The 26,448-nt window shown below is 35.3% G+C and overlaps 1 protein-coding gene across 6 annotated transcripts in view; it reads right to left on the reverse strand.

Moving 5' to 3' along the window:
- Nucleotides 1-11,226: 11,226 nt before the first annotated feature.
- Nucleotides 11,227-26,448, reverse strand: part of USP9X (ubiquitin specific peptidase 9 X-linked) — a 178,800-nt gene continuing 163,578 nt past the window's right edge. For 3 of the 6 annotated variants that reach the window (XM_020967081.2, XM_020967080.2, XM_020967078.2), the window contains 8 exons: nucleotides 25,876-26,005; nucleotides 23,073-23,258; nucleotides 22,057-22,277; nucleotides 21,880-21,968; nucleotides 17,972-18,128; nucleotides 16,709-16,921; nucleotides 15,677-15,772; nucleotides 11,227-12,852 (listed from right to left, as the gene is read on the reverse strand). In XM_020967081.2, the coding sequence (XP_020822740.1) occupies nucleotides 12,718-12,852; nucleotides 15,677-15,772; nucleotides 16,709-16,921; nucleotides 17,972-18,128; nucleotides 21,880-21,968; nucleotides 22,057-22,277; nucleotides 23,073-23,258; nucleotides 25,876-26,005 (1,227 nt within the window). In that variant the 3' untranslated portion in view covers nucleotides 11,227-12,717. Of the gene's footprint in view, nucleotides 12,853-15,676; nucleotides 15,773-16,699; nucleotides 16,922-17,971; nucleotides 18,129-21,879; nucleotides 21,969-22,056; nucleotides 22,278-23,072; nucleotides 23,259-25,875; nucleotides 26,006-26,448 lie in introns of all 6 variants that reach the window. The other 3 variants (XM_078146581.1, XM_078146580.1, XM_078146579.1) reach the window with 1 other exon arrangement.

Raw genomic sequence — 26,448 nt, forward strand, 5'->3', positions numbered from 1 at the left:
TGCAAAATCAGGGGACTTAACCAGATTATCTCTAAAGTTCCCCCTCATATGCTATGATTCTATGAGAAAGTTTGATGCTGGAGAAGAGGTCGAAACTATTACTTAATGATGAGAGGTGGAGTCAAGATGGCAGACTAAGAGGAAGAAGTAGTGACCCCCTCAATAACTCCTTCAAAACGGGTCTGAAAATCTATCAAGCTGTATCTTGATTGGGAAATCCTAGGGGAAAAAAAATCGATGAATCACTTTTCTAAACTGAGATCAACATAGGGAGAGGCAGAGAGGTCTGTGGATACGGGACAGGATTTGGCCAGAACTGAACCAAAGAATTCCAGTGCCCCAGAACTGTGCCCAAGGTCAAGATGAGGTCCATGGCAATATGGAGGGTGACATCATGCAGGTTACAGGTCTGTGACCCACTACCATATCCAGAATGGACTAGGGAAGGGACCTGTGCCTAGGGGTAGCATTTTGGGGTGAGAAGTAGCAGTAGTGGGCCCTAGCCTGTGTACGAAGGAAGAAGTTCAGAAGTGAGCAGCAGCAGAGTGGCTTAGACTCCAGCAGTGGAGTGGGGTGTCAATTCCATCTTTCAGTTCAAACCGAAGCCTGCAGAAGAATAACTAGGGCAGGAATCCCATACCAAACGGAAGACTATAGTTCTGTCCCTCCAATTCAGCAGACTTTTTCAGTTGGCTGCCAGTGTTTGAGTCCAGCAGGAGTCTACTGTTACTCAGACCCGAAGTCAGGTGAGGAACTTGCAGAACGCAGATTAGGGGAGTAGTGTTCAAACTTTGCCCTAGATTAGATTACTCTAAACAGTGAAAGCTTGCAGGTCCTTAGCTTGAGCTGTCCTGGAGAACCTAGAGAAACATAATACTTAATACCTCCAAGAAAGCAGCAACAGGATCAGCCCCTACTTTTCCCCTAAAAGTGTACAGAGCCTGATCCTAGCATAAAGCCTAAATTAAAGAAGCAGGCTGGAAAGATGAGCAAACAAAAAAAGAATCTCACCAAAAATTTAAAAAAAAAATGACTCTAAAATCTCTATAAGCAAAACCTCAAAGAAAAACATGGCATAGGCACAAATCAACTAGAATTCCTGGAACAGATGAAGTAAAAGGTAAAAATGGATGATAAATAAAAGAGCACCAGAGGAAAAACTGGAAGAGAAATGATAGCTATGGAAGAAAGAATTGGAAAGGGAATTAACAGCTTGGCACAAGAGGCACAAAATCTTTCCCAAACAACAAAACTCTCTGAAAATTAGAATATCAGAAGTTAATGACTTCATTAGAAAAAAAATCCTAAGAAATATTAAGACAAAGTTGTAGGACTAAAAAAAAATGAAGAAAATGTAAACTATTTTATAGCAAAGACAGCCAATCTGGAAAACAAGATTACAGAGAAAAAATTTAAGAATCACTGGACTACCACCTAAAGTCATGACCAAAAAAAGACCCTACACATTACATTTCAAGAAACCATAAGAAAAATTGCCCAGATCTCTTAAAATCTGAGGGCAAAATAAGAATAGAAAGAAATTTGGAAGAAACTCCAAAACAACTTTTAGAAGTACTGGATTTTGGCCAGAAATGTTCCTATGTTAGAAAAAATACTTCAAGCAGCCAGAAAGAATTCAGGTACCAAAGGGCCAAAATTACAATCACACACGATTACCCTTCAAAGGACTAGACAGCCAGAAAAATGCTATTCCAGAAGACAAAGAATACAGGATTATATCCCTTAAGTAACAATTTGCCCAGCAAAACTGAGTAAAATCCTATAGGGGGAAAATGACTTTTAATTAAACAGAAGACTTTCAAGCTTTCCTGATGAAAAAACCAGAGTTGTGAGTCAAGAGAAACATAAAAAAAGCAAACACAAATTAACCATGACAAAATACTACAAAAGGATAAACTGCTTACATTCTCTCATGGAGAGATGATGTATCCCCCCTGAATCACATCATCAGTAGAGGTCACAGAGGGAGTCTAATTAGAAATGGATCTGAGAGTGATTCTGATATGTCTTGATAATCTTAAAAGAATGGAAAGAGAAGGGAAGAGGAATGGAGAAGAAAAAATAAGGTTAGGGGAAATTAGTAAAGTGGCAAGTAGACATTTTCCAAACAAGGTGAAAAGGGTGAGGAGAGTGACTGACACAAATCCCACTCTGATCTGGCCTGGTCAAAGTAGGGAAGAATACAAACACACACACACAACTGGGTAAAGAAATACATTTCACTTAACTGGGAAATAAGGGGGAAAGGGAACAGGGGTTAAGAGAGGAATTAGTCCTGAGAAAACAAGTTCTAAGGAGGTACAAAATATTTTTAGTTCTTTTTGATGTGGTAAAAAGTGGAAAGGGGGGGGTACCCATATTTTGGGGAATGGCTGAACAGGTTCTGTTACATAAATGTCATGTATGCTATTATGCTAAAAGAAATAATGAACAGAGCATGGTTTCATAAGAACATTGGAAGACTTGTATGAATTGATACCTTGAACAGAACCAGGAGAACAATTTATACAATAATAATACCATAAAGGCAAACATTTTTGAAAGATTTAGGAACTCTGATCAGTGTAATGCCCAATCACAATTCCATGGCCAGTGATGAAACGTTATACCTCTTGAGAGGAGAAAGATTATGAAGTGCAGAATGAGACATATGTGTGTTGTATATATACAAGCTCTTTTTCCTTTCAGACGTGGCCAATGCTTAAATTTGTTTTGATTATACATATTTGTAAAAGGTTATGTTTTCCATTCATTCTCAATTAGGGTTTGGAAAGGGATACGGTGGATTTTTATTAGAAAAACATTTAACTTTTTAAAAAATTAATGGCGAAGTTTTGGGATTATCAATGGCTTCCAACTGCTTATGTTACATATTGCCATAGCTAATTAGGACCTGACTATGTTTTTCCCTAAGCTTTTATTTAAAAAAACAAAGACACAAAAAACCAAAAAACACCAACCTCCCCCCAAAAAAAACCCCAACCCAACAACAGCAACAACCTACTCAGGAGCTCCAACAGGACTAAAGTACAATGGAGACCAGTTTATACTCTTAGCATGGAGACCTGACATATATTAATCAAAATATTCTGATGCAATCTCTAGTTTCAGTTTCAAACCTCTAGATGAGGATCTAAAATAAAGTGAAATCTTACCAAATTCCAAGCTCTAAATTAAACAGCAAAGATTTATTGGAAATCAACTTGTGCTTAGCACTGTCCTCATCAAACTGCCCAATAGCTGTCTAGTCGTTTGTCATGTCTGACTTCATGACAAAATTTAAATTCTCATCCATCCTGCAAAACCTAGTTCTAATGCCACTTCATAAAGAAACCTTCTAATTTTGTTCTCCATGACAACCACCCAGGAGTGGTTTCTCTCTTCTCTACAATTTCATAGCACTTTGTGTACCTCTTATCCACTTAGCTTCCTCCTTTTTCTTATGTTCATGTGTCATCTTGACCAGATTTGTAAGAGCAAGGATTGTGTTGTTTTACATCTCTGTATCCCTGCACCTGGTATTGTATCTGGCATAAACACGTTAAATGCACGTTCCTTTTTCCTTAGTTAAAATAACTAACTGTGGAATCTGGGGTGTTATCATTTCTATCAACTTTCTACTAGGGTCCTTTTAATCTTTCATCAATGCTTTTATGAGGTGAAAGCTTTATAAACATTGAATCTTGTTTAATTTCTTGATACCTCTGCATTACTATTAATGTGACTAAATTAATTTTTATAGCGCATTAAGATTTACAAAATGCTTTACCAACAATCCTGTGAGGTAGGCAGTAAAGTATTATCATTAAAAAACAGACTGGGGAAAAAAAAAAGAACTTGAGGCTCATAGACAGTGCTCATCACAGTATTTGAGAGAGTGGAAATTCAAGCTCAGACCTATGTTCAAATCTTGAGCTCTTTTCACTTTGACATACCGCCGCTGAAGCTATTAAATCTGTAACTTCAGAAAAACTTAGTTTGATCTCACAGAAATACAGCAGTGGTAGAGATGCATTTTTACCAACATAACAAGCACCATCTAAATCTTCAAAGAGAAAATATGATTTAAACAAATGATGTAATAGTCTTTCAATAGGTTTTTATGCCTTAATGATAAAGATGATCGTTGAAGATTACCTCCTTTAAAATGGAGACAAAATGTTCCACATACCAACACAAGCACAGCTGAAAGTATCCTAAACTGTGCCTTTTTAGCACTTGTAATCTCCTAAAAGTCTAAATGGGATATAGTACACATGCTCATAAGAATAGGTGAACTTTGCAAGCACAACTTCAATACAGAAAAAATAATTCTTGTCCCCAGACAGGAAAAAAAAAGTACTTCAATACTCTCTACATTGAATATAAAACCTTTGGAGTGCAAGGGGCGGGGGGAGAGCATACATTTGAAAATATTATGATGCTCACAACTTTAGTATACTTCCCAAACACCAAATATTATCCATACCCAGAGTTAACTGTTACATGCCTGGTGGTGAAGCTCCCCTTAGTGGGCTAAGTATCTGGCCTACATATATTCATTTAAGACAGGTGGGATAAAATCAGATTAAGGAATTGTCCAAACTAATTTATCTAAAAAGGGGTTGCCCCGTTCTTGGAAGAGCTCCAGCACATAAGTTTAGAGGAATATTACTTTATATATGTGACTTCACTGCTTGGTTCTGTTAATGTCACTCTTCATTATCCTCTCCAACAACATTGCTCCATCCTTGGCCTCATGAAGAATTTAATGCCATTCCTGAATTTTTAGTAAGCAGAAAAATGAAGCTTTTTAAAAGGGAATCTTTAAAAAAGCTTATGCAATACTTGATGAAAGGGGATACCTCCAAATTCCTCCCATTTTAATTCAGTCTTGAATGAAAAGAAAATATGAGTTGCCTGATCTTAAAATACAAATGGTTACTGATGAACATACAGCTTCTATTTCATATACTTTAGACAACTACAAAGGAAGGTGCGTCTTCAACCAAAATTGTCATTGCAGGATTTAATATGAACAAACCTTTTATTTTTGTAATTTGGAAAACATTTATACTTAGGATTAGACTTGAGAATAGTCACACACAAAGCAATATTGCTTTATTATTTATATTCAACGGCTACTTTGGCTCCATGGAACACCTGTTTCTCACAGCCCAGCCTTTCCCCTTAAGCTCTAAGGAAGCAAGCACTGGGGCCTTGCTATACATTTTCTTTTTGAAGTAACTGAAACAGGAAAACTTACAGTAGATATAGAATACATCAAACTATCATTGCGGATGTGCAGCAGCAGCAGCAGCAGCAGCAGCATGAAGCTGTTCTCTTCTTCAGGGCAATGTGTCTAACCCACATCACCCATTTCACACCATCTCTGTCCCATCCCTGCCCCACCCCCAAACTACTGGCCAGAAGCAGCCAATCACTGGAGCTAGAGAACAATGGCCCTGTTTTCAGTATGCTTATCATTTTCACATAAAGACCAAAAAAGGAGCTAAGGAAAAAACCAAAGGTATGTATTTTAATGTTTAACAACACGACCCACATGAATGCTCCATCAAATTTGCTCTTTAACCAAGGCCCAAATTAAATAACTACTGATATGAGTTTAGAAAATGGATTAATATATTACTTTAAGAAGCCAAAATCCCTTTAGAAATAATATTCAGCATTTCACGCTTAATTTACATACCCATAACTACTAAAAAAACCCAAAACACCCTTATTGCATTCATTTTTCTAATGTACTATTCAAAGTAGGAGTAACATTTTTAATGAAACTCCATATTAACCAATCCTAACGCTAAACTTTAGTACACAGTAGAAGATTCAATACTTAATAACCACATATATAAGTCTTCCTTTGGTTTTAAATATATATGTATGTGTGTATATATATATTTGTACACTTTCAGTTCATACCTGACATTTAAAAAAATATAAAAATCCTAGAGTTGAGCCAGCTTCCATATAGCAACTGAATATGACTATTTTAGTTTTAAATCACCAATTTAATTCTCACAGTACATGATTATTTGCCCAGGACACTTTGGTATAGCAGGACTATATTCAAAAGTTTAAACATGGATTATACATTAACTATTACTTCTTAAAGGCACCTGATTAACTAAAAAACGTTGCCCTCAGTGGTTGATTGCTTTTATTATCCAAATACCCTAACCCTTTCCAGATACAAACTCTATAAATAGGACTTTCTCTGAACTAAGTGGAATTCTTTCCGTCCTAGTTATCTCATATCCGGCACGTATTCCAAAGGAGGGCTATGCTTTCTTAGAACCAAAAACAAGGGATAAGAAAGCCACATCCTTAATGAGCCACTATTTTTACCTTTCCAAGTAAGACTACCCTTTTCAATGACTAAGTAGGTCTTTGGCCTGCAGGCCTCACAAACCGATATTCCAAACTATCATCTCCTAGTATGAATACAGTACCTATTAATTTCTGTACAAAATGCATATTTAACTTACGTAGCACTTGATATTCAGACATTAGCACAGCATCAATTAGTAAACTTTGGTGGTTATTAGAAAGGCAAGGCAATTATCAGTTTACTGCTAAATTTATGAATGTTTTTGGTTTTTAATTTTTTTACTAAAAATCTCAACTTCAGTAGATATTTATTTTAACCTGGATCTAAAGGTTTGAAGATCAACTAAATAACTTTAAATCTTTTCCACACTAGTAGTTCTAGTCTTTGAAGAAAAGCATGTTAGACTTCCAAAGAAAGAGAATGTGTTTATTTTGAACTTCTGTAACTCTAAACAATGTCCTGAAAAAAATCTGTGCTAAATTATCTCAGAAATTGCTTCAAAAACGGACAACTATAAGAAAAACAAAATCTATGTTTTAAATAATTGTTTTAAGTGGTCAAGTCTAATATGAGACTTCCACTTCTAGAAAAGCACATAGCCTAAGAGTGAATTATTTCCCTCTCATGTTTTCCTCTTCTGCCATCTCCCAAGTTTTAAAAATCTGCAAACAGGAACCATGAATCACCACTAATGTCAATGGTATATTCTTAGCACAAAGGGGCTCTGAGAAAATGGATCAAAATATACCATTTCCTCTACATCAATTATCAAAAATTTTTTTTAAAAGGCTACAAAACTTCCTGAATACTCTAAAGGATTTCTATTCTTATATTAGAGTGATGATGTAAACTTAATCAATTCTGAAAGGAATCCATGCAAAGAAAAAAAAAAGCCTTCTTTGCCAGAAGGTACCTATGTTCCACAGTGAAAATCTGGATTAAAAAGAAAGTCATGAACAAGATTTTCCTCCTCCAACTCTTAGTGGATGGGTCCCTTTTGGGGATATTGAGTGTATGTGATGTTGGGGGAGGGCAGGGAGAAACAGTAAAGTGGGAAGAAAAGAAGAGGCTGCTATTGCTTGTATTCAGTCATTTCTCTGGCAGGAATGGATAGCTAGGGCAAGCAGAATATTTGTAACGAAGCTTAAAAATTCCAAACAACTGGAGGGTTAGCTAAGTGTCTTAATGTTCCCAACAAATACACTGAAAATGGAACCTTATAAAACCTGGTGGGGAATGTCAGCTAAACACTGAACTTGATCTTCAGGAGGAGGGTAAAATGCTGACATATTCAATTTGCAGAAAAAGTGTCAGGACAGGAAAAATTCTTAAAGGCAGTGAAAAGTTCTGTCACTTAACGTTAATAGTAGGCATTAATTAGTAAGTTGGAACAGGGAGTCTTCAGTAGATTGATGTTTCTAAGTCCCTTTTAGTGGCAGAACTCAATGATTCTAAGAATATTGGCACTTACATGGTACACCATTAATATGAAAAGAAAAGCATACATATCTTTAACATCTGTGGCTTTGAAAGGACCTAAAATTAACCCATCATGTTTTATTTAACAAATGACAATATTTAAAAGGGCATAACAGTGTTACATTCATTCTTACCTTTTGGATAAATTCTTTGAGCCAGCATGTCATAGAGAAAAATGGGCAGCCTTGGAATCAGGAAGACTTGGGTTCAAGACTTGCCATTGATAGACTGTGTCCTGCCCGGGTTCAAGTCCTGCCTTTGACATACTCACTGGCTTGGCAAACATGGGCAGATCACATAACCTCTCGGTATATCCAGGACTCTAAAACTTAAGTTTGCAGCCTGTGTTTGTGGGAAGAGTTTCCATAACAGAATTCCCTAAGCTGATGAAATCACAGGTTTCAACTTCTCTCCAAAATTCTTTTCATTCCTATATAATTCATTTTAAGCACAACAAAACAACTTTTCTCATATACCTATTTCATTACTATGCAGGCTTTGTGGGGCTTATTTTCCCTGCATTTTTATACCAAGAACTTTTTTTCATTTCTAAATTTACAGAGCCTAAATTTCATTCTAAGATAGATTTATAAAAAAGTTTAGAAACTTCCTTATTGTAAACACTTAAGGACACTAATCACAAACTGCTTGACAAATCTATTACAATGTAGTGCACAATCAAGAACTTCCTTTTTACAAAAATGCATGTTTTGCTAAGTATAAGAGGTGTAATTATGATTTATGTGTGAAAGTGAAAAGGTTGTTAATAGAATTTCGACAATAGCCATTAAAGCTTAGAAGTCAGCTTATAAAGGGCTGAAAAGAACTTTTTTTAGTTAAACCACATTTCAAATTAAATTCAGTTTCTCAAATAATTTTGATTCCTTAAGTGTGTATTTCCTTAGCAGACTGATATAACATCAATGCAAAATAATAAATTTTCATGTAACTATCAGGGAATTTAAAAAAAGCAAAATACCTCAATTTTAATATCTGTATAGCTCATGTTCTAGCTTACGTTCTAATCTTTCTGCAGCCAAACATCCATTTTCATAGTGCTAATAACAGTTTTAATTAATACAACATAACTAATCCAAAACATAGAGGGAATAAAATAGAGGTCTTTGGTTTTAATTTCTTGGTAGTATAGGGTTGGGGAAGGAAACTAGGCAATTATAATCCAAAAAGTTTCCTCTGTGCATATCAGTAAGACAAATTAAAACAGAATCCAATGCACGTAGAGAGAACTTATGGGACAGTATAAATGCTATAAATATAAAACCATAAATTGGGGGGAAAAACCCTATTCTAATCTTCTGATCGATTTTTTTCACATTTTCTTTCATTTATAAACATAATATAAATTTAATACTTAAAAGAATCTGTGGTTTTGTTAGTGTGGGCCCTCCCCATACTGACACAGATCTCAATTCTTCTTTGATCTGACAGGAAGGTCTCAATGAGTTACTGTCGCTGAATTCATCACCATGCAGCCAATCTGGTAAGGAATCTCTGAACTAAGCTTGACTGGTCCTTCGACAATTACGGTTTATTAGAACCATCAAGACTTTCTTAACTTGGGAGGATTTACTTTACAACCTTCTTAAAGGGATAAGATTAAGAACCTAGGGTCATTTTTTGTGCCATGGTGAAGCCTCAAAGTAATTAAGTTTGTAAAAGTTAAAGAGCTCTTAATTTACAGTCTATGGACTAGTACTACGATTAAGCATTTTACAATACAACTTAAGTTTTATAATTAGCTAAAAAAGTTGTAACAAGAAAAAATATATAAAACATTTTAATAATTCTAGTTGTTGTATATACATAACTGCCTAAAAGACACTGAGTTGGAAAAATCAATTATGATTGAGATAGATATCAATGAAAGCAAAAACAAAACTAAGAAACACAGTTAAGTTCAATTGCTATGATACTCTTATTTTACTCTATACCAGGCTGTGTGAAAATCTGGTTTATCAAATAGCTTAGTAACAGCAGCAATGTAGCTTATGAAGTTGTACACTGAAATAGGTCCAATGGGGTGAAGTCCTAGTTTAACTCAGCTTCATTTAATTGGAAATGCTGAACATGCAAATGTTACTACGGGTAGAGAAGTATTTTTGCTATTTAGTAATTGCTTTTTAATCTTTCTAAATTGGAAGACTAGAGATTCCTCAACAAACCTTTTAAACAGAATATATACATATATATATACATATATATGAAAAATCAGTTGAAGAAAAATTAAATAACCTTTAGGCACTTTGAGGACTTATAATTTAAAATGTGCCATTTACATATTAAAAAAACCCCAAACAAACCTCAAATATCACTACATTGCTTTGACAATAACATGCATGTTAAATTTTCCAGTTGTACACTAATGCTTATTTAAAAATTAAATGTAAAAAATACTGTGCACATTCCAAAGAGAGCAATTCTCTCAATTCAGTTTTCCTCATTACTGGTAATGACACAGACCAATGTTCTTCAAAATGGAAGAACACAAAAAAAGCTCACAAGCCCTCACCTGAAACAAAGAGGCTTGAAAATTCAAAGCAACCAAGGTCAGGATCTCCCATTAGGGAGAAAAATTCACAGCCTTAAAATGTCACAGGTTTTCCATGTCTATACAGCCACTATACTTAAAATTATATTGAACATATTACACATTCTCCCCAAAGAGCGAGAAATACAAAAATCACCTATCAGATGGTGTGTTTAACAATAGAAACTGGTTCAAATAAAGCTGAAGTGTTTCTGCTCATCATTGAGCAAGTTCTTAACTTGAATTAAACCTACCAATTTGAATCTCAAACACTGTGTACAACTTTCAAGTTTGTAAGTCCAGGCTTTAATACTATAATTTAAAAATAAAAATATAATCTGTTAAAATTTCCTAATACTACAGAAAACCTAGAAGCACAGAATGATTATATAGATTACTGGAAGATAACCCCTCCCTCCATTTTTTCTGAACACCCTCCTTTTTAATCAAAAAAGAATGCAATTATATTTCTGTTTTGTTCAGTTCAAACTATAGTCTGACAGTTTTTTTCCTATTAATTGAACTGTAAAAAACACCATCAAGCTTGTGCTCATTAAATATATATGTATATATAAAAACATACAAAAAGTACAAGATTGATCACATTAGGGAACTTTTACAGTGTCAAAGTCCTAATTGTTTCTTTTATCCTTAGTAAAGGCCAAATTTTTCTGTGCACAAAATCTTACTGTGACTGAAATTCCTGAATTCAGTGTCATGCTTTGGCATGCCATGCACAGAATTCAATTTTAATGTGCAGTCCTTCAAAAACCAAAACCAAACAAACAAACAAAAAAACCAAACCAAACAAAAAAACCAACCCAAAACACACACACCACAGGACAAAAAGTTCTTCTTAAATCAAATTCTATTTGTGAATTCAGCAAAATAATTTCTATAAAATAAAACAGCAAAATATTTAAATAGTATAGGGTGGGCTGTATCTGTTTTGCAGGGGTATTTGGTTCTTAGACAAGTTCCAAAAAAAAAAAATTACACACATTCAAGTTACCAATTCTCTGTTAAATACAGTATTTACTGATGAGTTTCTTGGAATCTTTAAACAAATAGTTTATTCTGGAATCGCGATACCTCAGAATTGTATTTGACTAACCAGTAGTTTCTTTTATAATCAAACCCCGCTTCTAACGTTTAAGATTTCTTTTATAATGGAAAAAAGAGCTAAGACAATTCTTGTTTTCAAGTAGAATTGTGAATGAGCAGAAAACCAGCAAGTTAACTTGGTGCAGTGGTACTCCCAAGTACTGTGTGATTTTGACTTCCACTTCACTGGGATCCAGCAAAAGGAAAGTGTTAGAAGACTTATCTATTAAGCTCTACCAAAGAAACAAAACAAGCACACCAAATACAGTCTATTATGCTCCAGGCATCCTGGCATAGCAAATTTTTGCATATTTGTTTTAAATCTCTTAAATTCCTATTACTGAAACCTAAGTGTTCTTTATCCCACCCAGAGATAATCTGTTAAACATTAGATGTGAGGAACTTATGTGCAACTGAAAACCACCTGTTTGTCACATTTCTCCCCCCCCCCCGCTCATTTTAATATTTTTATATTCTAGGTGTAAGAAGAAAAGCTCTGAGCAATACAGCTGTCTCTTTGGGACAACTGCTGTCATTATGGTATTTTTTCCTCATTGGCTACACTAACTTGGTGTGAAGCCATGCTAAATGTTACAGCTTAACTATAGCTTCAAAGTGATTAACCTAATACCAGAATGAAAAAGGCAATGAAAAAGAGATCTAGAAACAATGTTACATCACCAATTTTCCACATCAACCAAATAATTAAAAGGTTACCAGCCATTACGTTGCTCATAGTAAAATCGACTCCAGTGGTAAAGAATTAACATGAAACTATTGGTGTGGCTGACATGTATGGGCTCTTTTTTTTTGTTTTTTTGTTTTTTCTGTAAAGGAGTTGATCCAACTGCCATGAGGCAGGCAACATTGGTTGCAGAGTGCAGCGGATAGATCAAGAAATTAATTTTTTTCTGTTTTCGTAGATCTGTGAGTTTCAAGACAAAAAATGTTTCTTGCTTAAGAATTAACAGTCAAACATTAATATACTATATACACCTTTGCCATTTACACATTAGCATCAGGCCATTTATTACAAAACACTATACACTTTCCACTGCAGGCGGGTTATATATTGACAGCAATTTTCTGCAGATAAGACAGTGAATAGACTCTCCACTCCATGTTGATTAGGAATAGTTTTTTTCTAGTTTTAAATATTAGCCAGACACAGAAAAAGGTTGGACTGTAAGGCCTGGGTGCACAGTCTTGATGGAACCAGTTAGTTATGTGCATTTCACTAATCTTTTGTCTGAGGTGGGGAAACTTCTTCATTGCCTTCATAATTTTCTTGTGCTCGTTGGCCAGCTCTCTGAGGGTTGTTCATGTGATGTGCTGCTGGGCCTGTATATGGCTGTCCATGCACATGGTTATTCTAGAGAAAAATAGATATGTACATTGAACTTTACATACATTAAAATTAATTTTAAAACATTTTAAAACGGTAGGCAACATTTTGTTTAAGAGCCTCAATGGGAATAGTTTTCATCTATGCCCTACCACTCACCTTTTAGGCATATTTATGCTGAAGGTAAAAAAGAATGAAATCACAAAGTCACAGTGAATCCAAATCCTAAATTCCACTGTGCTATTTCATGCAAAATAAAAGCAGCAGGATAAAGTATAATGCAACAAAGTTTGGAATAAATACTATAAAAAGAAATAACTATCTACAGTAATGATCTTCATTTTAGCATCATTTAAGTTATACAACTTTGCCATATATCTTTCTATGAAGGATATAATTTCATAGTGAAATAACCACCTCAAAGATGCTCCCACAGAACTGTTAGATGGGAAACGTTTTTGTTGTCATATTATCCAGTGACCAAACCTATTTCTGTAATGTCAGGAAAATAAGAATTGTGTATGTTAAGCAGTGAAAATGCCTTTTACTGTGAGGAAATAAACACCATTTGTGTAAATGGATTAGTCTGTGAGCTTGTGATAAAATGTGGCTTCATTCTCACAGGAAAGGCCAAAGCATTTAAGAGTCTCACATCACTTACCAACTGCTCTGCTGAGAACATCAGTAAAGAGAGCAAGATGAAGGAAAACAGGGTGGTGGGAGAGGAAATTAAGTTAGCAGATTAAGGATAAAATGATTTGGAAGTAGGGAAAAGAAAAATCCTGGTTTCTTTGCAACCCATTAAATTTAGGAACAGTCAAATTAAAATCCTTATAGCAAAACTAATTAGGTTTAAGAGATTTAATTCATAATATATTTTCATTTCTTATAGGTATGAAATAACAAAACAAGCTGCCATCAAGACAGATGCCAGATCCTGCCCTTAAAAATGTATCATGAGGATATGATTTTGCTGTATTTAGTTAAAGCACACATGGTGAGCAATTGTTGTATATGTTATATAATATATATTTTAAATTAATTACTCAGAAAATATCAATTATAACAAGCAATGGATAAGATTCTGTTAGATAATAAAAGTAATCTCTGATGTGCTCTAACATCTTTGGCCCACTAATCAGTAAAACTTAAGAAAAGAGCTGAGTCACTCATCCAAAAGAGTCATTTTAGTTATTTGTCTTTTAAAAGGTGACCAACAGACTATAATAAATGAAGAGTAAAGTGTAGAGCCTAGGCATGATTGGGATGAGTCTACAAGGTCTGTATCAAGGAAATCAGTTTATAGGCAGGAAACAAGACTAGAATAGGCAGGAGACAAGTATCATTAGCCAAAATCCAAATTCTTATAAATTACATTTAAACAATAGGGAAGAAAGAAACACCAAAATGTGGTAGAAAGTGTATTACAAGAGGAGTAAGGATACTGAATTCAAGGCTTGCTTTACTACTGAGGATATGTGATCAGAAGTAAGGTCATTTAATCTAAGTTTCAACTTTGTCACTTGTAAAATGAAGGGACTGGACTAGGTGATCTCTTAAGTCACCTTCTACACCTAAAAGCCTGTGGTTCTAGGTCCAGGTAGGTGATTTTTATCAGCTTTGGGGAAAGTTAGCAATGGTTAATGGTGGTTCAGGAAGGGGATGAAATCTATTGGTATTTCCCCTGAGAGACTTGGAATCGGAGTGGAATAATGCTGCTTGCCTTCTGAACTGGGGCTCCTTAGATCCTCTTGCCCAGGACAGGGTTAATTCCAGAATATGGAACTGAGCTAAACTTGTAGGTGCAGACTAAAAAACTTGTCTCAACACAGAATCCATTTGTTTTCCTTTAAAAATTTTTATGTACACTCTCTTGTGTCTCATGCATGTGGATATTTTCTAAGGTAGAGTTTGATCCTTTATTTCTATGATCATGACTATTATCACTGATCACTATTTTCTCAATGCATTTCTGTCCAGCTTTCTAAGAGGCACTGTGACACAGTGAACAGAGGGCTGGTCTTGAGGCCGAAAGCCCCAAGTTCAAGTCTTGACTTTGACAAAGACTCTTTGTGTGATCTGGAGCTGACTACTTAACCTCTCAGTGTGTCATCAAATAACACCACAAATTTCAGTGAAAGCCTGAGTGTCAATTTGCATTAGTAGAACGTTTCTTCAGCAGGGAGACTCCCATACCAATTAAATCACACATCTCCCTTGAAAGGTCAGAAAAAAATGTCTATCTCTGCTCATCAACCAAGCTTTAATACAAAACCTTCATCGAAGCCTTCTTTTATGTCCAAGCTTCCTTTCAGAATGAGTCCATTTCCTTATCTAAAGTTTAAATATACCATAATTCTCACAATCTATCTGAACAAATAGTCTCTAAGTGACTGAATACTTTTATCATGGCTGGATGACTACTTCATGCATCAAGAACATTTAAAATCTTTCACGAAGACCCATGCCCTTTGCTTTTGGCAATTACTTCATACCTATATTGTTCCTTTTTGCAGTGCAAAGTATTTCATTTGCACTTCACAAAAAATGTTACATTTTTGCTCTAAGTAACCATCACTTGTTTATATGTTGACATGAAACAACATACACTTCTATTCACAGCCATTAGCACAAGACTAACTGGCCAACCTGGAAAGCACTGCTGGCTGCGAGCTGAAATACGTCCCTGTCATGCTCATTCTTCCTCTGCTTCCAAAAGTCACACAAGAAAACCAGTCTCATTACTTTACAGTCACACCTTGTATCAACAGAATTAGAACAAATTTAGTCATTCTAGAAATGGATACTTAGTGGTGTTTGAGAAAAAAGCAAAAGCAAATTCTTATTTTACCTGCTGATACTGAGATCCAGGTGAATGGGGATATAATGGGGCATCTTCTGGTGGAGATGATTCATGTTCATCTGGGGCATCTTGGTCATCTGGTTCCTAGGTGGACATATTTAAAAAGAAGCAGAACTTGATTTTCCAGGCAAATTCAAATTTTAAAATTTCATAGATAAGCTTCATTTTTGGCTACAGGTAGCCCTGCTATAATGTGTGTTTTGAAAACAGATATTTGTTCCAACACAATTGTAATACCAGAGGGTATTTTGAGCATAATGTGAATTTCAAGTTTCTTTCAAAAGAAACAGTGAGAGACTCAGAAAAAATCCCTACTTTACCATAATTCACAAGCTACAATCCTCTTGTCTCCCACTTTCACAAGCAAACCTTAGGTTTTTGTCAAGGTAAAGTGCCATATTTATTGTACATCTTCTAGGGTGTCAGAACTGTAAGTGGAGGAGAAGGGCTGGTCCTCATCGCCCCTCCCTCCCTTCTGATATGGCCTCTGTCCTGCTGGCACCGAGGCTTGCAGTTGCTGCCCAACTTGCTCAGAGCAGGCCCAATAGCAGCTCAAGGTCAAGCATGAGACCACTATTTGTAGTAGCAATTTTATATTTCTTAATAATTTAAAATGTATAAAATTGTGCTACACTCTTCATTGGGTTCCCATCTTTTCTTTTTTCAATGAGTCACTGACAAAAGTTTTTGAGTTTTGTATCCCTAGCCCCACTTCCCCCATAAACTCTGGTTTTTCCTTAGAGAGTTTGTATAGTGTAGTGTTTTTTGGGAACATATATGTTGAGTCATAGCAGAACTCCCTGAATTTAAAGTCTAAAGTAGACTTAATGACTTTTCTTTACTAATTTTTGTTTGTTTATAGTACTTCTAGCAGTTTTTGTTCAAGGAAGGCATATACGAAGTACTTTTAAAAATGAAAATTTCACCTCAGATTTGTTTCATGGCATAATAAAAAATTATCTTGATTTCCACCCTGCCTCCCCCCCATTTGTTGAAAAATGCAATTTTAACCTTTTTTACCTCCTCTGGACAGAGTTCACAAGCTTTTGCAAGGGTCATCCGGGCACTATGTGATCTCTCCAAAAAGTAACCATTTGATGTTTCATTGCTTTGTACTGGAGGAGACCAGTTGTTGTACGTATACTGAGGGTTGCCAGTATATGGCCGTCGTTCAAGTTCATCTCCAAGCCATTCCACCGCCCAGGTCCACTTTCTTTTCAGATCTCCATTACTCTTTAAAATAAATCAGACACGTGTTGTGAAAAAAAGAATTCTTTATAACACCACTACCTTTCAAATGATATTTTTAAGAGATTATAGGATCTTGTGAAATCTAAGTATCTTCTTTCCCCCCAATAACTACCTACAGTGGCACTGTAGGGTTTTAGGAATTTAATGTACTCAAAGAATTTAAGCTTCATTAGTGAGAAAGATTTGACACATAAACAAATTAGTTGTTAAGATAAGGAAGCCCAGTACTAGATAGCAATCTTCATAAGGTCAAGTAACATTTTATCAAAACTTTCTATCTCCCCCAGCAAATTTCATTTTTGACTGTTTTAAAGTCTATTAAAAGTATACATAATAAAATTTCTACTTCTTTTAATTTTCATTTGTCTGTCTTCTAGGGATAAAAATCATTGCTTCAACAATGCCAAAGTTGTCTCCATATTTTGTTTCCAATGATATGATTTCCATATTTTTGTCTCTGACAAGAGTGAGCTGAGAACCATGACTTCCTTGATTTTCTAAATGTAAAGGTTCTTGGAAGAATCAACTTTATTTGTTTTAAAATGTGTAAGAGAAACAAGTGTTTTGGTTATTAGTTTCAAATGCTAACACTAGTTAACATGAGGCATTCTCTTTATACTTTTTTTTGTCCAGGCCAATCTGCAAAAGTGCATTTATACCAAATAAGTTAAACAGGACAAGAAGGGATTCATTTCTTCTATAACTTTTCTACAAATGGTACACATCATGCCTAATTTCTACCAGCCAACTTGCACATGTAAGAAAACCAGGAACAAATCTTAAATGAATTGTGCTGACGTCAAGGTCATCTTTCTTTATAAGCTTTAGGTCACCCTGAAAGTCAACAGTGAACAAGAATAGAAGTTAAGCCTCAACCTCAATCCAATCACCTAAGAACTGATTTTTTAGCATCTTTCCAACTGTGACTGAGTTCATTAAACCAGAAAAAACACTCTGTGCAGACAGGGGAAAAGAAGGAGAATCCAGGAGTCACAGGTGTTCAAGGCAACAAATTTACAAGAAAATTCTCACCTGTAGGATTTGGTAGGCTACAGAGCAGTTACTAAAGAGAGCTACCATACATTTTATACACTGATAAGCTCTCTTCTGATAATGATTTTTAGAGCGCTGAATTGTATCAAATAGTCCATCCCGATCATCTGGTATTCCTTTAAGTGCATTATGAATTCTGAAAAGAAAGAGTCAAGAATCAAGTTCTCAAACTGATTAAAAAAAAACATGCTAGTCAAATGTATGAAAAAATTTAAAGATGTAACCAAATTATTTTGCCGTAATTTCGTAGGTGGGCTAAAGCACACTTACAATGATTTGTGTGCAGAAAGCAGGATAAAGTATTATTTAGGCAATATGTGATCAGAAAAGGAGGTCGGTTGGTCACATAAGTAGAGTTAAGGGACAAAAAAAAAAAACAAACAAAAGGACAGCTGAGGGGTGGGGAACCTGTGGCCCAAGAGATGCACTTACCCATGAAATGATTTTTTAAGTTACTCATTTGATATTTTTTGTGTTTATATCACCTTCATTTCTGAATGCAGCCCTTCCTCCTTGCCTACCCAGTGATCTGTGCCTTATGCAAATGAACAAAATAAGCTTCCCTGCTGTTCCTTAGACATTATATTCCATACCCTACTCTGAGTGTTTTATTCTCTCTCACACTTGGTCATATTTGTAAATAGTTGCTTGCATGTTGTCTCCCCAGTTAGAGCTTCTTAAGGGCAGGGACTGTTTTTTTCTTTTTTTTGTTTGTTTTTTAATTTAAATTTTTTTGTATCTCCAGTGCTTAGTACAATGAGGGACACAGTCGTTACTTAATAAATGCTGGCTAGTTGGGGGAAAAACAGCAAAATTAATCAACGACTGAGGCTGACTGTAGATTAACTTTTTCCTCTCCTTCTTACTTTGGCCAAGAAGGGAAGGAAGGACATTCTCATCTTTTCTTCTTGACTAAGCTTAGAAATTATAATTTTACAACCTTCAGTTTCCTATTTTTCAGTTCCTTTCTTTCATTTATGCTATTGTAGCCATTGATACCCCCCGAATATAAAAAGACCTAAAGAAGTCCTTCAGCACTTGATGTAAGTAATGCAGGAAGAATTTATGTGACGACATGGAAAAGATCTGACACGAATAAAACAGGATGATGTGTGGACATGTGATCTGCATTGCTGTAGACAATACTGACACTGATGTAATCACAGAGCCCAAACAAGTATACATAGATATTAAAGTAATAACTAAAACTGGTTTAATCATGTCTCCTCTACCTTGAACTACACTGTTTTTCCATTTTCTCATCAACTTAGACCTGCACAACTCAATTTATCCTATCCTACTTTATCCTATTTGTAGCTCACCAAACCATTCCCTCTTATTCAAGAAACTGTTGCCCACTGTGGAAAATCTAAACTCATCTGTTTTGTCTTTTTCATATTGTCAGTGGTCTCACTAATTCTTAATTCCTTTCTGTTTCAAAGACAAGGAAATATGCTTTTTTTCTGAAATGCGTAATTTGCTCATAACAGCCCCATACTACATTGACATTGTACTTGCTAAGCACTTGTTCATATGTACTTATAGTACAAATGCATGTGTATCACCTAAACTGGACTGTAGGGGTTATTATTTCTTTAGTACTTCCCATTCCAAAAGCATAGTGTTAATGTTTTACACTCAGGTGTTCAATAGCAGGGTGCCAAATAAATACATTTCAATAAACCAAATAGGTTCTATTCAGTTCTAAAAATTCTTTTACAACATTATCATCTCAGCCAACTACTTTAAAATCTTATTATTACAAATACATATGTGGCTAAGATCTATAATACAGTAAGAAAAATATACCAATTAGCAATAGCTCAGAAGAATATAAAACATTCAACAAATAGCTTACAATGGGTGCTTTGTTAATGTTTTTTTGTGATATTTACTAAAAAAAATTTAGTATAATTTAGCCCCAGATTATGTACATAATCATAAGGCACTTACTATCATCACCATTATCATAATTTTTAAAATGGCTAATACTTGGATTGGATGGCCTAATATAAGTAGAAGACTATTGTAATGCTACTGACTAAAAGGGGCAGAAACATCCATGTGGCAAATGAAGAATGCATATGCTTTTCGCAAAGAGAAAAAACAAAGTCAAAATATATTGGAATTCCCCAAGGAAAATCCAATATTTTTTTCTTCTACTGCAGTCTGTATTGAGTACTGCTTAAAATAAGTGGATTGTGACCTGATGACAAAGAAAATTTTTTTTACTACACTGGTGTTTAGTAACAGAACCTGATCTATACAATAAATTAGTTATTGTAAAATCTGTGACAAATTGAAAACACTCAAATGCCTAATTCAAAACACTGAAGTAATTTTAATTTCTTTCAGCATTTAATTCTCTAAAAATCTTATTTTTATTGATCCTTTTTACATCCTATTTGTTTCAAATTATATCCCTTTCCTTTGTTCTACCCATTGGGCCCATCCCCTTTAACAAAGACTTTTTTTTAAAGAAAGAAAAGTAGTGTAGTCAAACTAATCAACACCTGGTCTATCTCTGTCCGACAGCACATGCAGTATTCCACAGACATATAGGTCCCCACCTCTACAATGAAAGATGCATTTTCTAAACTCTTCACTGGAGCCAAGCCTGGTCATCATAATTATGTAAAGGCCAAGGTCTCCCACTGCATCCTGGGCCATTTCCAGTTGTCCTAATCCATATCTGGCCATTGAACCCAGATGGCTCCAGAGGAGAAAGTGAGGCTGGTGACCTTGCACAGCCCTCCCCAACTTAAATCCAATTTACTTGCATGTCATGGCATCACCTCCCTGATGTCATGGTCCTCTTCAAGAATGAAGGACAAAAAACCCAGCAAGCAGCAGAAAGGTAGTGTTCAGTTTTCTTATTTTTCTGCATTTAGTTTTCAAAAAGACTAACCAAATTGATGAAACGCTAAAGTTTCCTTTTCAAATTTCTGCTTTTTTTGTTGGATTGGTCAAGAGAGTAACATATATTTAAAAGCATTTTCTAAAATAAATACAATATTATACATTATTATAAAATACCATAATACACATTCCAATGAATTCACATTTTATGACATAATAAACAGCTATGAAGAGAGCAAGAAAATGGAACCTGGAAGAACTGGGAGAATTAATTCTTCAATGTGCCATGTTACTGATTACAGGACTCTTTAAATACTTCCCAGAATCCTAAAACTTACTCCAAATGCCAATTTCTGGTTGACACCTGTCATTATCAACTCAAAACTTTTAAGTCCATGAAGAAGAACTTAGGAAGACGTTCCATGACCATGAGAAATGCTTGTGTATTCCATTATAACAACTTATGGAACCAAACAATTAGGCATTCATGCACCAAGGTGATATTTTTAGGTATCTACATGGGTAAAAGTAAATGATTAATTTCAAGACTGATATAATGTAACCCTGACAGAACTTTATAATATTTTTAATGTATCTTGATGCCTTCTCTGATTCTTCACTATCCCTGTTCTCTGTCTTAATAGGATATAGTATATATTGTACCCCCAGTAGACTAGAAGTTCCTTAGGAGCAGGTACTGTTTTATCTTTGTATGTTTAGTAAATGTGGAACTGAACATCAAGTAACTATCAAATAGCTATTAATTTCCCAATTAAGCAAGATAGATATGAGAAAATTGATCCTTATATTTTTAGAAAGTTAAAGAAAATTGGAGTAACATGAAATCAGAAATGATATACAAAAAGTTCTTGGAAAAATTATCATTAAAACTAACAAAATATTTAACATTCAACAAAAAAATTTAAGGCAAAGATGGAAATCTGTTCACTAACAGTGCTTCTGGCCATGTTCTTGAAAACGGAGACATTATTTCTATCAACTGCAAAGAGAGAAAGATAAGTACTAACCTGTGTGTCTGCCAGGAGTCCTCAATTAATAAGATTTGCAAAAGGAGATCCAAATAAGGTCGGAGTTCATAGGTATATGAATAGGCAACCTTTAAAGAAAATAAGATGTGGTGATTTTTTCTGTTTAACAGTGTAACCAATTAGAAGATACATACACATATAAGTTTTATTTTTAACCTGCCAAAGTAGTTCACTGAGGACTGTAGAAGAGAACTGAGGATTCTCCCAACAGCAAAAACGAAGCAATTTGATGGTTTCCTCTGAGTTACTGCAGTCTTCAATAATTTTCTTCACATAACTTGTTCTCACAAACAAAATATCTGCCACATTCTGCTGAAGTGCCATTATAGGTTGAGATAAATTAGGATCACCATAAGGGTTGGAAAGAGGGGGATTACCTAGAACAGAGTTATTAACTGATGAAAAACCGACCATTTTCTCCATGGTGACAGAACAACAAGGCTATCAACAAAGTAAACAACTTAAATCACTAAAATAGTCCTTCCTATCCCTTGGTGGGAAAACTTAACATTTATTAATTAATGAGCTGACATGGCTTCTCTAAGAGTATGAATAATTATTTTTGGCTGTATCTTAGAAACTGCAGCACAGTGAGGGTAGGATATAAGTTAAAAGATTTGCTTGGTGAGTTTGCCAGCATTATGGAAAAGTAACATTCTTCAGATCAACCAAAACTAATATTTATAAAATGTATTTCATGCATTTAAGTTTATTTTTAATTTAATAATAATGTGAACTCAGACCTTAAGTAATGGTGATAAATAAATGATTCTGATCCAATTCCAAAATAAACCACCTGATAATCAAGCTGTCAACTTCAAAAAAATAAAGGACTCTTCTAAATGCTTTTAAAAGTTCCAAATCCCAGAAAAAAAAAAACACCCTACAAATTTACCAAAGTATACTTTTTGAATACTGAAAAATACAATTTTGGAGAGCTTCTGAGCCAGTTTCTTTATGGTATATCTACTGAGTACCTTTATATGGCAACAATTCATGAAATCATCACTAAAGTACAGAGTAGTGTCAATATGCATTAGTGGTGGGAATAGTCACAATAAAGAAGTCAAAAGTCTTTTGGAGTATTTATTTACTAAGTGGTTACTATGGAAAGTAGCACTATTATGGTAAATAAAATATTTAAAGTGATTTTTAAGAATGATGCAACTTACCATTAATTGAAGACTGCATCCGGGATGATACATTGCAACAACGGATCAGCTGTGATACTACAGTATATAATTTGCCTAGCTCGGCATACTGATATTTGATGGGTGGCCCTGGTCCTTCATCCAGAGCGACAAGCATAAATGTGGCAGGTACGCTCAGTTTCAAAAGCTGTGTTTTTTCTGCCATACCTGTAGAGTAGGAGGAAAACACATAAGACAGGAGGTGAGGGGATCAAGCGATAAGACTGCGTGTAAGAAAATTAATTATTTAGTAGAACTTCGCTGAAATTTTTATGCTCTAGGTCCATTCCTTTGTTGTTGTTCAGTCATTTCAGTTGTCTCTGACTCTTTGTGACACCGTTTTGGGTTTTCTTGGCAAAGATACTGCAGTGGTTTGAAATTTCCTTCTCTAGCTCATTTTACAGATGAGGAACTGAGACAAACAGGGTTAAGTGACTTGCCCAAGGTCACACAGCTAGTATGTGTCTGAGGCCACATTTGAACTCAGGAAAACTCCAGGCCTGGCACTTCATTCACTGCACCACCTAGATACCTAGGTCCATTCCTTAGCATCTTCAAACAGAGTAAGTTATTTCACTAAAACCATTATCACCTCAATTGGATACTCACAGAAATCCTGTGAGGTAAGCAGAGCAGTCAAAATATTTTACATATATGGGGACAAAGACTATGGAGTGACTGGCTCAATGCCACACAACTCATAAATAGCAGAGGTAGGAATGTAATCCAGGCTTTTTGACTCTTGGAATGCAGTGTCTGTCACTGAACTAAACTGCCTCCATAAACATGACATTTACCTTGGAGCAGTAAGAGCAATATCTTTCAGGGTTCTAGCCATGCAGGCAAGGCTCATGTTTTTCCCTAAAAGGATGAGAAGTGAGTAGACAGCCAGAGATAGCAGTGTCACTCTCACAGCCTCGTAGCACAGGCCCTTGTGCGCTTGCTTTCTCTCTCTCTCTCTCTCTCTCACTCTCTCTCTGTCTCTATTTTATATATATATATATATATATATCACAAGAGGCAGATGGAAGAGAGCTTTTCAATGGCACAGAGAGGGGGTCCACAATGACTGAAAGCAATTTGCTCTGAGATTGTGAAAGGAGGCTGATGTGGGGGATAAGGACAGTACCAACTTGAGGATTTTTTGGTCATTTATAATAGTCCTAGAGAAGCTGGATTACCAATAAAGGCAAATAAAAGTAAACCACTCTAGATTATTTAGCAACTAGACATGGAGCTTCTGGCTTGTAAGGACTGTGCCATGAATCACTAAATATGGTCTCTAACTGAAAGGTTTTTGCTGGAAAGACTGTTAAATTCTGCTGAAATTGGGAGAATAAGGAAAGAGAATGGGAGTAGAAGTGAGGATGTGAATGGGGAACTGTCACTGGAGGTTACGAAAGCCTCAGGCTTATCTTACTACAATCTATGATTTCCTTCACAAAGGGGTAAGAGGGTAGGGCAGGCTTTTACCACCAGGGAACTGGGGAGGCCGCAGAGTAAGTTTAAATAACTGTATGAATCACTGGAACAATGGGTATTGAGGGTATGGTGCAACGGAGTCAATTTGATATCCTCTTTGAAGCCATTTCAACACCCTGGGGAGCTCAGAGAAAACTTACTTTTGCAAAGTCAGTTAATTAAATCTCTTGGAAGTCTCAGTTGAGGACTGTTCTCTGGTCTTTTTTAGGCAGCTAAGATGGGATTCTGTTGTACTGGGTCCCCTATAGTGGACTGTAAGGGAGAGGGTAAAATTCCTAAAATAGAAGGGTTTTATAGCCTGGTTCTCTACTGCAACCCTAAACCCCCCATCTGATTCAACAATCTATTATTTTTATAATTACAAAACATATCGGAAAATGGAAAAATCTATATTCTTCAACATATATTTTGTGGAGTAACCAAAGTGGTCCAAGCACCTTAAACACTAAAAGAGTTTACAACATAGTAGGAAACAACAGGTGCAACCACAGAACAAAAATTAGAAAATGTATCTGAATTAGTGCAAGGTAATATCACAGTAATGGTACATATATTTGATGGAGACACAAAATAAAAAAGTGACTGGGGTCAGAGGTTAGTTAATAATGGTTGCTTTTTTCAAGTGATAAAGCTCTTAAGAGTGACTTGCAGTAATGGACAAATAGGGACTTAAAATTTTATATCTTAATTGTAAATACACACATTCATTAATTTCACTTAAAATGGAAAACCCCCCCAATATCTGCATTATTGACCTTTGTTTGCACTTCACCATCCTAAAATCAGGTATTCAGGTGATGTTAAATTTTCTTCCAATTTAACAATGTTAAATTCATTCTTCTTCTCTTGGACCAAAAATAATTTCACTGGCAGAAGAAACTCCCTCTACTAAAGCTGATCAGTGCCTGCTCGGCAATTTATTAATCTTAGAGAGCTGCTGAGGGCATCAAGAAGTTAGGTAACTTGCCTAGGGTCACACAGCTGATTGAGATAATGTCTCCTCATACAGAACTGTATTGAGGGAGAGGAAGCGCACCTTACTTTAGGTGTGTTAAAAACTGTTTAACATGTAAATTTCACTTTAAAAACTTTTAAGGAAGCATGTAACTTCAAAAATCTTTTTATAGTAAGTAAATCTTTCTGTTATTGCAAACAATGTTAAGGACTTTTTTTGTAAATCTAAATTTCCATGCTAGTTGATGAATAATATTTTTTATTAATAAAGTTCAACTTTGTAACGACTTTTTCATCTTTGTCAAACTGAATAAGAACACACGTTTTGAAGTATACTTAAAGTTCTTACCTAGGTTGGCATACATTACAAACAGATTGAAATACTGCTGCAAATGACGCCCATGCTCTGAAACTTCCCTTCTGAGGAGATTTAGTACTGCTCTCAGCAAGTGATCACTCAAGCTTAAATTATCATATGCCTGTTTAAAAAAAGATGATCATCTGTAAAATAAGGTTAGAATCAAGACATTCTAGAAATCAAATGTTACAATGCACAAAAATAAATCCCAAAGTCCTCCTGTTCTGAAAAGAGAGGTTTCTTTTTCTTTCTTTCTTTTTTTTTTTTGGTGAGGCAATGGGGGTTAAGTGACTTGCCCAAAGTCACACAGCTAGTGAGTGTTGTGTCTGAGGCTGCATTTGAACTTAGGTCCTCTTGATTCCAGGGCCGGTGCTCTCTATGCACTATGCCACCTAGCTGCCCCATGAAGTTTCTTTTACTTTCCTTCTTTCATAAAAGTGGGAAGGAAGACATACATTTAAGGGGGGATGAATTTAATAGCTAATTTATTATAAGTTCTGTGGTAAGAAAAACAATTGGACACAATCCTTTTTCTTCCCCAGAGATCTTCACCACTTAACCTGG

This window comes from Phascolarctos cinereus, unplaced genomic scaffold, assembly GCF_003287225.1.
Source record: "Phascolarctos cinereus isolate Bilbo 61053 unplaced genomic scaffold, phaCin_HiC Scaffold_726;HRSCAF=1367, whole genome shotgun sequence".
In the NCBI taxonomy this organism is placed as follows: domain Eukaryota; kingdom Metazoa; phylum Chordata; class Mammalia; order Diprotodontia; family Phascolarctidae; genus Phascolarctos; species Phascolarctos cinereus.